This window comes from Cuculus canorus, chromosome 25 (assembly GCF_017976375.1).
Source record: "Cuculus canorus isolate bCucCan1 chromosome 25, bCucCan1.pri, whole genome shotgun sequence".
Taxonomy (NCBI): domain Eukaryota; kingdom Metazoa; phylum Chordata; class Aves; order Cuculiformes; family Cuculidae; genus Cuculus; species Cuculus canorus.
Window position 1 is genome coordinate 6,781,567 of NC_071425.1, and position 16,552 is coordinate 6,798,118.

At 47.2% G+C, this 16,552-nt stretch overlaps 1 protein-coding gene across 1 annotated transcript in view; it reads left to right on the plus strand.

Moving 5' to 3' along the window:
- MYO1D (myosin ID) overlaps nt 1-16,552 on the plus strand; it is a 173,440-nt gene that overhangs the window by 38,126 nt on the left and 118,762 nt on the right. Inside the window, exons 2-11 of the mRNA XM_009567284.2 lie at nt 765-973; nt 1,818-1,911; nt 2,928-3,093; nt 5,010-5,063; nt 5,972-6,067; nt 6,997-7,113; nt 8,905-9,108; nt 10,527-10,672; nt 10,754-10,868; nt 12,522-12,692. Of these exons, the coding sequence (XP_009565579.1) occupies nt 765-973; nt 1,818-1,911; nt 2,928-3,093; nt 5,010-5,063; nt 5,972-6,067; nt 6,997-7,113; nt 8,905-9,108; nt 10,527-10,672; nt 10,754-10,868; nt 12,522-12,692 (1,372 nt within the window). The remainder of the gene's footprint in view (nt 1-764; nt 974-1,817; nt 1,912-2,927; nt 3,094-5,009; nt 5,064-5,971; nt 6,068-6,996; nt 7,114-8,904; nt 9,109-10,526; nt 10,673-10,753; nt 10,869-12,521; nt 12,693-16,552) is intronic.

Sequence of the window (16,552 nt, forward strand, 5' to 3'; positions counted from 1 at the left end):
GGGCAGTAAGATTTGAAGCTGGCCCTGGTTCTGAGTCCCTATTATGATTCTGCCCCTGGACTCGGCACTGGTGAGGCCGCACCTCGAATTCTGTGTTCAGTTTTGGGCCCCTCATGACAAGAAGGATGTTGAGGCTCTGGAGCGTGTCCAGAGAAGAGAACGAAGCTGGTGAGGGGGGCTGGAGAACAAGGGTTACGAGGAGCAGCTGAGGGACCTGGAAGTGTTTAGCCTGGAGAAGAGGAGGCTGAGGGGAGACCTTATTGCTCTCTACAACCGCCTGAAAGGAGGTTGTAGAGAGAAGGGTGCTGGGCTCTTCTCTCAAGTGACAGGGGACAGGACAAGAGGGAATGGCCTCAAGCTGCACCAGGGGAGGGTCAGCTTGAACATTAGGAAAAAATTTTCACCAAAAGGGTCATAAGGGTCTGTCAGAGACTGCCCAGGGAGGGGATTGAGTCACCGTCCCTGGAGGTATTTAAAAGACGTGTAGATGAAGTACTTAAGAAAATGGTTTAGTGGCAGATAGAATCATAGAATCAACAACTTGGAAAAGACCTCTGAGATTATCGAGTCCAACCATATCTATGTGGAATTTGCTGATCCACCTCGTGGACCATACTGGTCCAGTAATGTCCGTAGCCAATGTTTTATTGTAATATTTCAGTATGATGATGGATTGAAGAATGCACTTGATGAGATGGGCACCTTGCTTGGAAAACATATTAATTTGACTAATTCCTTTTCTCCCTTTTGTCCCGTCTGGATAGGTTTGAAAAAGGACGGATTTATACGTTTATTGGGGAGGTGGTGGTTTCCATGAATCCCTACAAAAACCTGAACATCTACGGGCGTGACACGATTGAGCAGTACAAGGGAAGGGAGCTGTACGAGAGGCCTCCGCACCTCTTTGCGATTGCCGACGCTGCTTACAAAGCAATGAAGAGGCGATCAAAAGACACCTGCATTGTAATATCTGGTAAGCTGAAGAGGTTCGCATTGTGATGAACACTTGATCTTTGTGAAATTCCAGGCACAGGAAGAATGATTCACCTAATTGGCAGCATTTTATAAAAGAAAACTTCATTTATCTTAAAACTGCTTATTTGCATTTGAATCTGTGTATGGAGACCTTAACAATTATTTTGTACTAATTCAAGAGCTGGTGTCAGTCATCAGCTTAATGTGTGCATGCAGGGTGATAATTGGAACCTGAGTCCTCTTCCTTCTCTGCCTGTGTGAACGGAGATCAGGGAGGAGGGCTCGTGTCGCTCTTCAGAACCACTGGTTCCTGTCCCCGCGGTGCCTGGCCAGTGTTCTGTTCTCCGTTTCGATGGCTGGACTGCCGGCTTGTCACGGCTCTAACAGAGGGAGCAGTGCTTGTACCATGCACAGTCGCTATCTGGATCCTGGCACTTCACTTCCTTGATGTCCCTGTGCCTCAGCAGCTCTGAAAAGCGCGAGACCCATGATGCTGTGCTGAACAGAAGCCTCTTGTACAGCAGCTCCCGGCGCTGCTGCTCGCCCGGCCTCTGCATGCCAGTCTGTCTCCTCTAACAATATTCCTTTTGATCCTGTGTGCCAGGCCTTTTCCTGACTGGTGAAACCTCACATCACGACTGCTTCTGAGTCAGCGTAACAGCAACAACCCGGCAGGCTTATGGCTGTGTTCAGAGAACGTTCAAAGGGCACGTAAATAAGATTGCTTTAAAAAGACAATAATAACTCCTCCAAGCACTGTTTGGGCAGAATTAAGATACGCTGCTTGGTGATTTGCTTTGTCTTTTTGATCTGTTGTGTCATCCTTGTGTTTATGCCCTCAGGTGAAAGTGGGGCTGGGAAGACGGAGGCCAGTAAATACATTATGCAGTACATAGCAGCCATCACCAACCCCGGGCAGCGAGCAGAGGTGGAGAGGTAAGGGCTTTGCAGGAAAACAAGTGGAATTGCTTTGTTTATGGATCACTCTGTGGACTGGGCAGCACCATGTTCTTAGGTGATCTCTTGTACCAATTGTACGCTGACTTCACAGCATTTACCAAATTTACAGAATCATAGAATCACAGAATGGTTTGAGTTGGAAGAGACCTCAAAGCCCATCCAGTTCCAACCCCCTGCCATGGGCAGGGACACCTCCCACTGGGTCTGGTTGTTCCAAGCCCCATCCAACCAGTTCTTTTAACTGGATGGGGCAGCCACCACTGCTCTGGGCAACCTGTTCCAGGGCCTTCCTACCCTCACAGGAAAACCTTTCTCCTTAAGATTTTATCCCAATCTCCCCTCTTTCAGCTTAAAACTGTTCCCCTCATTCTATCCCTGCCCTCCCTGATCAAAAAATCCTTCCCCACATTTCCTGGAGCCCCTTTCAGTGCTGGAAGCTGCTCTAAGGTCTTCCTGGAGCCTTCTCTCCTCCAGAATGAGTGACCCCAGCTTCTTCAGATGCTGCTTTTACTCCGGTATTTTTATCATGTTGACGGTTAAAATCATGTAGAAAATAAAGACAGTACCTAGAAATTGTGTTTCCCATGGCACGTTGCCTGGAACGTGGGTACATTAGAATGGCATATTGGGTGCAAGGACTGTATTCCATCACCTCCCAAGTCTATTGCTCCTGAATTGCAAAATATGCACATCCATCTCTGATTGGAAGTTTTTGAGCAAGGAATGTGACTTTGTGCTGGAACAGACACTGTACCTACCCCGACAGAAATTTTTGAGGTGATCTGGTCTTTGGTTCCTATTTGCTCGGCTCTAAGGAACATTACTGAAAGCTCCCAGATAGTTTACCATGGGATCGCAGATATACCTGTCTACCCAAATATCTCATCAAAGAGCATCTCCGCTGTTCCCAAGTTCTCTAGAAATGCCTGTGAAAAAGATTTCCATGTTTTGAGTGTAAAAGTCAAATTTATCTCCATTTATCTGTGCTGCAGAGTGAAGAACATACTGCTGAAATCCAACTGTGTGCTAGAGGCCTTTGGCAATGCCAAGACAAACCGGAATGACAATTCCAGCAGGTTTGGAAAATACATGGATATCAACTTTGATTTTAAAGGAGACCCGATCGGCGGGCATATCAATAATTACTTGCTAGAAAAGGTAAGCCAAGCTCGCATTGAGAGTTGCTGCCTTTGGGGGAGTTCTGTAATGTGTGCTTCGCCATTGCCTTTTGAACATGATTTGTCAGTACGTGACATATGAGGGCACAGAATTCTTAAATCTAGGGCTTAGTTTTTCGTCAAGAGTTGGTATAAATAACTGAATTGCTGCTGAAGCGCTGGCACTGCCGTGTTACTGTGACAGCACTGTTTTCAGAGCTCACTGCGTGAGGGTCTCGGGCTGCTCAAAGCTTATTTGCCTCTACCTGCTTGTACTTTGTATCCAGAATAAAAGCAGAGATTAATTTAACGCCTGCAAAACTCCTTCTTTATAAGTTCCCACGTTGAGATCTCACTGGTGGATAAAAGGAGAAGATCTCTAGGTGTGTGAGTAGCAACCGTACGCTTCAGAATTGTTGTCCTGGAATAACGCCATAGCCTTGTGTAATCTTCTAGTAGCTTTGTTTTTATATATTCCAAGTGATCCTTGTACGTTGTTAAGTGGTGGCCAAAAATATTGGAATATGTAAAACTCTGTAGAGACACTGGGCTCGGTGTATTAACAGTTCTCATTACGTGTCTGGCTTTAATTTGTGTTTGACCACATCTGCTAACATGCTTCTTTGTTTGTGTTTTGTACTTTCCCCGTTATTTCCCTGAAGTCTATTTTCAGAATAAACACTTTGTTTTATTAAAAAAACCCAACAACAACAAACTAGAACATTTATCGTGTGATACTTTTGTGCAGAAAGGGGCTGAAGCTGCAGCTGCAGTGACCTAAATTCTGATCATTTAGTATAACTAAGTATTAATTAAATACCAAATTAAATTTGTTTCTGTTTTGCAAGCAGTTGAGGTTCCAATCGGAATCCAGGTGGTTAACAGTGACCTCGTGCTGCAGCAGGAACACATGCCTCATCAACCTACGCAGCCCAGACTGTGTGTGTGTGTGTAAATATCTGTAGTATAAGATGAGGATGCACTAGTTGTTGACTGAATTTCTGTTGTGGTTAGCGGCATGGGTTTGTGCTGTTCTACATCGATTTAGAATGAGTGCTGTGAAGGTGGAGCTGTCGCTCACCCCGCAGTGCAACACCACTGCTGCACGGTGACTGGTGCAGAGCCGGCCACTGTTGCTCATTCCCTCCTGGGGCTGCAGAATTGGACCAAGAGGTCCTGTTTGTGGTCTGCAGAGCACTGGTTTGTAGAATCATAGAATCATAAGATTGGAAAAGACCTTTGAGATCATCGGCTCCAACCGTACCTGTCCACTACTAAACCATGTCCCCGAGCACCTGCCTTTTAAACACCTCCAGGGATGGGGAGTCAACCCCCTCCCTGGGCAGCCTCTGCCAGGGCCTGAGAGCCCTTTCAGTGAAGAAATTTTTCCTGATGTCCAACCTAAGCTTCCCCTGATGCAGCTTGAGGCCATTCTCTCTCATCCTATCACCTGTCACTTGGGAGAAGAGACCAACACCCACGTCTCCCAACCTCCTTTCAGGCAGCTGTAGAGAGCAATAAGGTCTCCCCTCAGTCTCCTCCAGGCTAAACAACCCCATTTCTCCCGGCCGCTCCTTCTAGGAGTTCTGGTTTTCATTTCCAGTGGTGAAATGACTCTTGAAACTAAAATGATGTTTCATTTGACTCTTGCATGAGAGCAATTCTGGAGTTGCCATGTGGGATTCCTGGTTGGAAGTAGGATGTTGCAGCTGTTACGCAAGGCCATCTTTTTGATCATAGACTTCAAACTCCATGGTCGTGCCTTTAATAGTGTTCACAACAGCCTTACTGTCCCGACAAGATCCATTTGGCTCTGTCCTGGCTGTGTGAACCGATGTGTCCATGTCCCAGGGAGGCGCTGGGGAATTGGGCCGTGCACATGCACAAATATCCATCTCGTGTTTTGTTTCCCCTCAGTCTCGCGTGATTGTGCAACAGCCAGGAGAACGAAGCTTTCATTCATTTTACCAGGTTTGTATTTGCTGAAACAAATGACTTTTCTCAAATTTCCCAGACACAGTAAGCAAAACATTCAAAGCTTTCCCCCTCTCTTGTGTTTTGCAAAGGGTTCCCTTGTGGTTGCTTTTTGGGTGATCGTAGGCTCTCCAGCTCTGTGGGGAGGCCTGGCCCAGGGAAGGAGCTTGGGAGGATTTATTTATCTGTCCTCCAGTCTCATATCAACACATTTGTAAACTTTAAAGCAGACGAAGTGAACAAATACAGAACACGGGACTTTGACTCACTGATTTATTTGTAACGAGTCTAATCCCTGTATTTTCTCTCAAGACCTTTAGTCCATGTGGAAGTGATTTTATGACACCAAGCTGACTTTCTTCTTCTCTTTGGGTTCGTTTTAATGTCTTCCATATTGTGTGGTGGTTCCCTCGTGGGCCCTTTGGGGGAAGTGGTCAGCCTGTTAGCATAACCCTGATTCTCTGTTTTGCAGTCAGGGAAGCACAGGGTTGTTTGGGTTATTTTTCCCACTTGCACAGCACTCCATGATGGCACGTTAGTACCTTTCTCATCAACGTGTCGTTGTCCTCTTGGGAAGTCTCTGTGTGGCAGAGAAGGGAAATGTGCTGCCCTGGACACGTCTGTCTGGCACAGGTGCAGACGTGTCCTGTCTGTGGAGGGGTGCAGGCTCAGTTTCTCAGCCATTGTCACTCAACAGGACAGTCACTCAGGCAACCTCTGTCTGCTGGGCAGAGCCAGGCCATGTATTTCACACGTATTATGACTCCACTTACTGTAGATGATTCTTCTGTAGCAGTAATTTAATGTTTTTATGATTTTGCTTGTCAAGCAGATGAATAAGAAACAGAAAAAGGGAAGATTGTATTTTTTTTTTCACTCGCTATTTCTTTGTACTCTCTGTGCAGCTGCTCCAGGGGGGTTCTGACCAGATGTTGCGCTCCCTCCACCTGCAGAAGGATGCATCTGCATACAACTACATCAGTCCTGGAGCGCAGCTGAAGGTGAGAGCAGTGTTAGCCAGTTAAAGACAACTTGTCTTAAAATTGTAAGTGCTTCATGAAATACTTGATGTACTGCTGAACTGACAGAGGCTGAGACGAGTATTTATGGGGTGAAGATGGAAAGGGGACACCAGCGTGCTGTTTCAAATGGGTTTTCTGGCTCTTGAAGACAAGCAGATGTGTACTTGTGCCTGCTACGCTGGTGTCTGCTTATAAAGAATAATCAAATGGGGTAGGAGAGATTTCACCCTTGTTAATAAATGCAAGCATGGATGTTTGACCCATTACCAGTGATAGACTTTCCATGCTTCATAGTGGGTAATTTAAGGACTAAAAAGCAATAGGGACTCTTTTATTTTTTTTATTTTTTTTTTTTAACAACAGGAGCATTTAAGTTACTGAAGCATTCTTTCTTCACACCTAACTAATCCCCAAGGGGGGCTCTGAGAAGAAAGGAAGGGAACAAACCCATAAAGTTCTTAGGACAACAAGATCCTGAACGCTTCAGATGTGTCTGGAGTTGTCTCTAGTGTTGTCCCTGTGAAGCAGGGTCCAGACAAAAGACTCCCTGATTTCCTGGTTGCATCCTTGAGATGCTCTTTGGCAAATATCCCGCAGACCTTCTCAGATGCCTTTATCGGTTCCTCTTGAAAACAAACCGCAATCATTTTTTTTATGAATTGCTTCAGGGTAGATTCCACTGGGAAAGAGGTTTGCGTCTCCTTGCTGCTCGTATCCGTGCATGTACAGCGCAGGGTTCAGCGTACAAGTGTATGGGGCGGCGTTAGGATCAGCTGAAAAGATCTCATGCTAGTGTCTTGCACCTGGAAAATAGTGAAGTGCGTATCTGTATCCATGGGCTTGCAAAGCCTTTGCTTTCCAGCAGCTGACTTCTGTTAAGCCTCTCATGTCCCAAACATCTCTTTCAGTGCTCCATCAACGATGGTGCAGAGTTCAAAGCAGTAGCGGATGCCATGAAGGTGATAGGCTTCAAGCAAGAGGAGATTCAGACTGTCTACAAAATCGTGGCAGCAATTCTTCACCTGGTAAGCTCCCTGCCGCAGGTACGAGCGAGCTGTTCTTCCGGAGGGGTCAGGCAGTACGCTCTCGCTTCCAGCAGCTCTGATTTCCTTGCTGCAGAACAGCTGGAAGATTTCTTGGCTGGATAAGTGTTTACAGTTTACAGCTTCCAGTGGTGAGTGAAATTCCTTGATGAAATTGGACACTGCAGTAATGATGGAAGATCACATTTATTCCTGCATATTCCAGATCCCAAAACAGATATCATCAAGTACTGGGAGCTGTTGAATAGTCTGAAAATGAATTACAGGAATGGTTTGGGTTTGGCAGTGAGGGGGAAGGGAGCTCTCATCCCACTGTCCTTCTGTCCCCTTTGGCACTCTCACTCTCTATCCCCGCTGTGGTTCTGCTGGAGGGGTGCTGCTTCGCCTCATGGTGGAGGCATCATCACAGCCAGGTACAGGAGAATTCTTCAGTCCCTGTATCCTGACACTAAGGAAATCCTTCCTTCCACCATGCTCTCCTGGTACCCACAGAGTCTCTGTGCAGTCTTGTACTCAGATCTTCTTTTTTCCTGAGGAGAGAGCTTCTGCGGGGGCGTAGGAGGAAGATGGCAAAGGAAACAGTGCCCCGTTGCTGGGGAGGGAACAGAGGCAGAGCAGAGCCAGGCTGTGCAGGCAGGGGATGAGACTGCTCCTGCAGCCGATGCAGCGGGGTCCTGCTGGATCCTGGCACTGGAGGTGTTCGCTGACAAAGCTGTTGTGGCAGCACACTTCAGTCCAGTCCTATTGGCTGTGCTGCCGTGTTGGCTTTGCTGGATGTTCACATTGCCTTTGTGGGCAACAGCCTTATTGTGGGAACTGCAGCCTGGCATTCCTGTGGCGAGCGGTGTTGGAAGTGTGACCAGCAGGGTGAGAGAGGGGATTCGTCCCCTCTGCTCTGCTTTTATGAAGCCCCACCTGGAGCCCTGTGTCCAGTTCTGGAACCCTCAGCACAGGCAGGACTTGGATCTGTTGGAGTGAGTCCAGAGAAGGCCACGGAGATGATTCGAGGGCTGGAGCACCTCTGCTGTGAGGACACGCTGAGAGAGTTGGGGTTGTTCAGCCTGGAGAAGAGAAGGCTGCGGGGAGACCTTAGAGCAGCTTCCAGTATGGAAAGGGGCTCCAGGAAAACTGGAGAGGGACTCTTGATCAGGGAGTGCAGAGACAGGATGAGGAGAACAGTTTTCAGCTGAAAGAGGGGAGATTGAGATGAGATCTTAGGGAAAAATGTTTTCCTGTGAGGGTGGGGAGGCCCTGGCCCAGGTTGCCCAGAGCAGTGGTGGCTGCCCCATCCCTGGAGGGGTTCAAGGCCAGGTTGGATGGGGCTTGGAGCAACCGGATCCTGTAGGAGGTGTCCCTGCCCATGGCAGGGGTTCGATCTGGAGGGCCTTTGAGGTCCCTTCCAACCAAACCATTCAGTGGTTCTATGAGTCTGTGACATGCTCCATCCACTGTTTGTCTCCGTAATGCTGTTTCCCACCACTAGCCTCTGAGTCTTGAGACAGCATTTGATTAAACCTCTGGCGGCATTTGATGTAGTTTCTTTCAAAAGCTCAGCTGGACACTGAGCAGGAATGCTTTTCTTTGGGTTGGGCTTTGCTCCTTCCAGTGGTGTTGGAGCTTTGTGGGTGCGTGGATGTGCAAGGCCCACCATTCTGATGTGTTAGGAGGTTTACTGCCTTGAACAGCAGATGGAACGTGGATGGACTTGGGCTGTACTGATTCATTTCAATAAAAGACAGAGTGAGAAATCTAATTTTTTGCTACTTATTGCAGGGGAACTTGAAATTTTCTGTGGATGGTGATACGCCTGTAATAGAAAACAGCAAGGTTGTGGCCATCATCGCTGACTTGCTGTCAACAAAGTCTGAATTGGTGGAGAAGGCTCTTCTGTTTCGAACTGTAGCTACGGGTCGGGATGTCATTGACAAACAACACACCGAACAAGAAGCCACCTACGGCAGAGATGCCTTTGCAAAAGTGAGTTTAGATTTCCTTTTCCTGCATCTGGTTTTGGACGTGACAGTAACTCAGACACAGTTCTTTTGTCTTTTACTTGAGTTGTACTTCATGCAGCAAAGAACGGTGGTGCCTGGGGAAGGCTTTCAGTATTGAAGTGCCTTCATTAATACGCTTTTTTTCAGTGCTCAGCTCCCAGCAGGATTCCTGGATGGATCAATAAGTACAGTCAGTGCTTGCTGAGGCCCAGGAAGGCTGTATTTCTTGCAGATCTATTTCTGAATGTACGGGCCGCTGTGTTCCATCGGGGGATTGCAGAGCAGCCTCGTCCCTCCCCTCTGCTGCCTGTGACACAACGTGTACCACAATCGGCAGTGCTTGCAGCGCGGAAGAGGAGAGGAGCTGTGAGCCTGCCTTCATGGTGTCTGCAAAAGGAAGGCATTGTACAGGACTGAATATTTTGTGAAATGTGATTCTTGACCTTATTTAGCAGCTAAATACAAAGAGCAGAGAGTGGAACTGTAACATCTAGAACTCGTGTTGGAAACCTCAGTTCTGAACTCAGATTGGAAACTGCTGTCTCTTTTTTGGAGAGGAGGATACAGATGACCAAAGGAATGACACTTGTTGTTCCTTTGCTAAGAAATCAAATGGCAAAGGAAGAACGGATGAAGTTAGAAAGATCCCCAATTATCAACTTGACTTTTTTCCCTGAGATTATATGTTTGTGCAGCTTCGCAGTATATTTTAAACACACAGACTGCAAAGATGCCTGTGCCTACAGAACATTTTCTTTTTGAAAGATGAACAGCTGTATTTCACTGCCTCTCTGTTAGGTTGTTAGGTTTCTGTAACTGAGCAATAGTTGCTTTTCAGCATTGTTAACTATTCTCAAGTATGGAAGTTATTAGGCAGCTGAAAAGCAGACTGGAACCAAATTAGAGGATCACTGTACCTGGGGACCTCCCTAGGGTTTAGACTTCAAGTAAATGAGGTTTGGAAGAAAGATAAAATATAATTTCATGGAATATTTATCTGAAAGAGGGGAGATTGAGATGAGCTCTTCGGGAGAAATGTTCTCCTGTGAGGGTGGGGAGGCCTTGGCCCAGGTTGCCCAGGGAAGCCGTGGCTGCCCCATCCCTGGAGGGGTTCAAGGCCAGGTTGGATGGGGCTTGGAGCCCCTGATCCAGTGGGAGATGTCCCTGCCCGTGGCACAGGTTTGGGCTGGATAGACTTTGAGATCTCTTCTAACCCAAACCACTCAGTGATTCTGTGATTAAATTTTCTTCTTTTGTAGCTGTTCGGTTTTAGCAGAATGTTGTCTGTCGCTTTTTTTAGGGTAGTGTCTTGAATTAAGCTTTGTAATGCCACATATTGCATTGACCAGAAAGAACCAAGACAGATGCAGGCAAAATTCCTTGGTGTTTGTCTCCCGGCAGGCCATATACGAGCGACTTTTCTGTTGGATCGTGTCACACATCAATGATGTCATTGAAGTGAAGAACTATGACACTACGATACATGGGAAAAACACAGTCATTGGTGTCCTGGATATCTATGGCTTTGAAATATTTGACAATAACAGGTGAGTCACGTTGTTAAAATGCAGTGTGGGGCCTTCGGCTTTCCTGAGAACTCATCTCTTTTTGTTCTGATGTTTTTGCAGTTTTGAGCAATTTTGCATTAACTACTGCAATGAAAAGCTACAGCAGCTCTTTATTCAGCTGGTTCTAAAGCAGGAGCAGGAAGAGTACCAGCGAGAGGGAATTCCCTGGAAGCATGTGAGTGATTTGGCAGAGGCGGGAGAGGTCGGATCGAGGTCAGTGTACCAGCAGAAGGCCCAGATCTAAAGCTGCCCACATGTATGCTCCTGTCGCAGTCGATAGGACATCTGTGTCTGTGTCAGCTGTACTGCCAGGCTCGCTGTCTGGAAATCAGGCTGTGGAAAAAGCCAACCATTTATCTCACAACATTTCCATATTTGCTGTGGTTTGGGAAAATAAATGATCCAGGGCTGTCCCCCTCTCTGGAGAGGTTAAAAGCCAGGCAGACGAGGTGCTCAGGGGTGGTTCAGTAGTGGACAGGTAAGGTTGGATTCAATCATCTCAAAGGTCTTTTCCAACCAAACGGTTCTATGTTCTCTGTGATGCTACATCTCTGCATGTTTGTTTGGAGTGCTTACGTATTTTGTCTAGTTGGAACTGTTCAAGTGTGCAAATCTTGAGTTCCTCTTGTCCAGATTCCTATTGCAGTACTGAGGACCAGATGCGCAGTTTTCACTGTGGCAACTGTGCACGCTTAAGTTTTAAGAGTCCTCTTAAAGTGTATTCTGGAGCAGCTGATTTTTGGCAGAGTTCTCAAGATGAATGCGAGGGGTGTGAAAGGTCGGCTTCTCTGCTCTTTAGTGGTTAAGCAGCCTGGTTAATTTTGAGGTAGTGGTCACCATACTGAGAGCTGATTGCCTCTCCTGTGACGAGGGCTCCATTCTCTCTGTCAGACACGTGTTCATCAGTGGCCAACATAGAATCATAGAATCGATAAGGTTGGAAGGGACCTGAAAGATCATCCAGTTCCAACCCCCCTGCCATGGGCAGGGACATCCCACTGGCTCAGGCTGCCCAAGGCCCATCCAACCTGGCCTTGAAAACCTCCAGGGATGGGGCAGCCACCACTGCCCTGGGCAACCTGCGCCAGTGTCTCACCACTCTCATGGGGAGGAAACTCTTCCTAATGTCCAGTCTAAATCTGCAGTTTATACCCATTCCGCCTCGTCCTATCACCACAAGCCTTTATGAACAGTCCCTCTCCAGCTTTCCTTTAGCCCCTTCAGGTACTGGAAGGTCGCAATAAGGTCTCCTTGGAGCCTTCTCCAGGCTGAACAACCCCAACTCTCTCAGCCTGTCCTCTTAGGCAAGGTGCTCCAGCCCTCAGATCGTCCTTGTAGCCTCCTCTGGACCTGTTCCAACAGCTCCATCTTCTTATGCTGAGTATTCCAGGACACAGTCCTCCAGATGAGGTCTCCCAAGAGAGGAACAGAGGGGCAGAATCCCCTCCCTCACCCTGCGGGCCACACTGCTTTGGATGCAGCCCAGGACGTAGTTGGTTTCTGGGCTGTGAGCGCACATTGCAGCTCATGTTGAGCTTCTCATTGACCAGCACCCCAAGTCCTTCTCTGCAGGGCTGCTCTCTATCACTTCGTCCCCCATTCTGTACCGAAATAGGGAATTGCCCTGACCCATGTCTAGGAACGTGCAGACCGCTCTCCAAAATTCACTGCACAGCAGGCACAGAAACACCACTGAAGACACTAATAATGACAAAAATAAAGACACGGCAGCTGCTGGAGCCCTTCTCTGCAGGGCTGCTCTCAATCGCATAACATCGCCCCTCTGCTCTGCAAAGCCACGAATGCACCCACTCTTTGTGTTTTACAGATCGATTACTTCAACAACCAGGTCATCGTAGACCTGGTAGAGCAGCAGCACAAGGGGATCATTGCCATTCTGGATGATGCCTGCATGAACGTTGGCAAGGTTACAGATGAGATGTTCCTGGAGGCTCTGAATAACAAGCTGGGCAAGCATGCGCATTTCTCTAGCAGAAAGGTAATGCGCTCCTCTGTCTCCTCTAAACTCTCTTCTTTTTCTCGGTGATGCCTTTTCTGTTTCTTTAGGGGTAGCGGAATAAGGAAAAAGACTTGAAGGGAGTTTGGGGTTTGAATCATTGCCGTCGAGCGGGCAAGAATCACCAGGGAGCAGCAGCAGCTCCTCACCACAGCACAGGAGTCTGGTCTGGGTTTGGGTCGTGCCTTGGGCAGCCTCGTATCCAGCAGAGGGAGCTGAAGTTATGTGGCAATTGCGATCTACTTATTCTAGGCATAAAAGAAGCATGAGTTTGTCCCTTGATGTATCATGATGTCATTGGTAACCAATCGATGTGCGCTTTCAGCCCACGTGGCGTTCTTCCCAGGCTGCTCTAATACACAGTGACAGTGAAATTATTCACACTTCTGCTTTATTACAGCACTGTGGGCTTTTTCATCGTCATTGGCTACAAAACATGTTCATCTCGGATTGTACCTATGATCATCCTGGCCCCTCGGCTAGCTTTGGTTTGGGTACAGTGTGCAAATTAAAAGGCTTTACTTATTCCTCACTCGGCAGCATATTGAAAACATGGTCACCAGCCTGATTAATTTGAGCATCTTTCACACTGAGGGATCAAATCAGGGCCTTTAATTTATTGATGTCTCTCTACTGCTGTTTGAAACACATCATTGAGGATGCTGGTTCCCCCTCCTCCCCCACCCCAGTGCAATATTTTATGTAGGTCAGAAATCCAGAATTAGCACAGTTGTATAAGATATGTGCTAAACGCTGCCTCCAGGGAGGCTGGATATAAAACAACGCCTCTCGATGTGGCTTGTTTAGAGAGAGGCTTTGCATGGAAATACAATAACCACTTGTTTCTCCCAGATGTGACATTCTGTAAGTGCCCGTTAGCTGTGGCACCTGCCTTCTCCTCTGCCACACACGTCCTGGCTGGGGGAGCGGGATGGGGACAGCACTTCCCGTAATGACCAGGATTTTACCCGCAGATCTGTTAGGCAAAGCGTGTCCTGAATAAATGCACCTGAAAACGAGGCTTTTCATGAAGTCTCGTCTTGGTTTGTGCACGTTAATGCAAATTGCTTCTTTCAGTAGTGCTAACGATTAGGAATAGTGAAGCCTAGGAGGGATGAAGGCTTAAATCCTCTGCAGTGGGGAATGTGGAAGTGATCCAGCTTCTGGAGATGTCTAGGCAGGAGATGTAAGCTGGCAGAGAAAGGAGTTCAGTTCTGTCCTGTCCTTGGTCCAGGGCCTGCTGAGGCGGTGTGGTTCCGTCACAGAGAGGGCAGGTAGGACTTCAGTGTGGAGGAGGAAGAGGTCTGATTTCTTAAAGTACATGAGAGGCTATAAAAAAGGAAATTATAAACAAAAATCTGTTTGAGTCCTCACCTTCAGGAGTCCCCAAACAGCACAAGAAGCATTAACGGAAAATATTGCCAGTTCAGCGTTCCTCGGTAGGGGGTGGCATTGTCAGACAACTGTTTGCACAGGCTGGGAGAGAAATGAGGAATACTGCTATAAATACTGTTTATGGAGGGGATAATGTATCTTCCCAGCCTGCTAATTTCTAGTTTAAATCAATATAGCCTGGAAAAAATTCACCCATAAAACCCTCAGCCTCATAATTATTTTTTTCTCCCCTTCACATATTCACAGATGGCCTTCACCAGTATCTATGGCAGCTTCCTCAGTCCCATCTAGAGCTGCTGCAGGAAACCTCAGCTCTCCAAGCCATGCTCTTTAGCTTGAGTTAAAACAAAGGGCTTGATTTCATTTCACAGTTTGCTTTTGCAGGCTGCAGTAGTTTTGTCCAGATACTCCAAGTTCAGTTTACATCCAAGTTGTTCCCAAAGAGTTAAAGTGTATGTGCCAATACGATATGGGAACAGCTCCCATCTTGCAGCCCAAGTTAATGCTTCACTGCTCCCCTGTAGAGCGGGTTGCACGCTGGCTCCATGTGGATAAGCTCTGAGGGGCTGCTGTGCCCTAAATAGTAGTGTCCTAGTTTGTGTAGTCATGTCTGATCTACTGCTGTCGGCTTGGTTGGCCTGGAGAAAGCCAAACAAACCAGGAAGAGTACCGGGAAATGCTTCCCCTGTGACTATTAGTGGCGAAGTTTCATAGAATCATAGAATAGTTTGGGTTGGAAGGGACCTTAAAGATCATCCAGTTCCAACCCCCCTGCCATGGGCAGGGACATCCCACTGGATCAGGCTGCCCAAGGCCCATCCAACCTGGTCTTGAACACCTCCAGGATGGGGCAGCCACAACTTCCCTGGGCGACCTGGGCCAGGGTCTCACCACTCTCATGGGGAAGAAATTCTTCCTAATGTCCAGTCTAAATCTGCTCCTCTCCAGTTTATCCCCATTCCCCCTCATCCTGTCTCCACAAGCCTTTATGAACAGTCCCTCTCCAGCTTTCTTGTAGCCCCTTTCAGGTACTGGAAGGTCACTATAAGATCACCTCTGACCCTTCTCCAGGCTGAAGAGTTCATGTTCCTAGAGCATGGGTCATCCTTCTCTGAATTGTCCAATGCTGATCTAGATCTGCAGACACGCTGCCCATCCTGACAGTGCTTCTCAGCATCACAAGTTCATTTGTTCAGCCTCTTTAAGTTCTGATTTCTTTGATTGATCTGATGCTTCCAAAGGATCGAGTGCAGCAATGGGCAGCCTGTTAATTCCTACATCATCAAACTGTGGAAAGGTTCAACCTCAACAAGATGATTGTGAAGGGAAGAGTAGGAGAAGGTCCAGTCCAGTCCACCTGATGTAGTGTCTTCCAAGACTCCAGCAAACAGGGAAGGTCAAAGTGACGGAGGAATATGGGACAAACGTGTAAATAATTTGGTCTGTTCTCAGTCTCCAGGGACCTGCAGAGCAGGAGCCTCCTGAGCCAGGGCTGGTGTCCTGAATTGGTTTTAATCCTTTTTTGAATTGACAAATCTCATAGCTTAGGTACTCACATGAAGAGCTCCTTCCTTCCCATTTTCCTCCATCCGTTGTCTCCTGGCATTTTGTTCTTTACCCGAAGAGACTTAGTTTGTTTGGCCCTTCCTCCATAGCAGTCAGACAGTATTTTTGATTGATTTTGCCTTTTCCAGTTCTCTTGTATCCTTTTTGAGGTGGAGGGTAGTTAAGACACTTGTTGGGTTAAGAATGGACAGTTTGGGGCCCATTATTTGCTATGAACTTTGGCTTTTCTCTGAGTGGATCACTGTTCATGTTGAATTTCATTTGTTCTTTGCCATTCCTTTAGCCTATTGTGTCTTCCTGCAGTTCTTCACAGCCAGCCATTGCCTTTATTTTCCTAAATAATTAAATACCATCAGCAGGCTTGATGACCTTCCCATTACCCTCAGATTACAGCTCATTTAAGGTGGTGTTAGCAGCGTAGTCCTTGGCAGGAGGAAACTCCCGTTTCCTCTCTTTCCAGCAGTTTTCTGTGGAGGAGCCTTTCTCTTATCTCAGCAGCTTAAACTCTGAGTTGTTGGGAGGAGCCCTGTGAAGAGGCTCCGAGGAATCCAAGCAGATATCGACTCCATCAGAACACTTGCTGTTCGTTTTTGGTCATTTGAACTGATGTGCTCAGTAGAGATAGAATCACTCCTTAAATACCCATCCTAGCATGGTGTTAAGGCACCTGCCAGTCTCTCCAGTACTGGATGAGTTTTAAGCTCATGCAGCTGACTCTGTCCTATCTGGTAGCAGCAGGTGTTTCATTCCCTTGTGGCTTTGCTTGTCTTATACCTTTCTGTTGGCATCTTGGTTTGAGATGTAAGTTTTGAGCACGTTACATCCTCTATAGCCCCTTGCTGGTGAACACAGCTGCAAAAGAAAAATTACTTTGTTTTCCT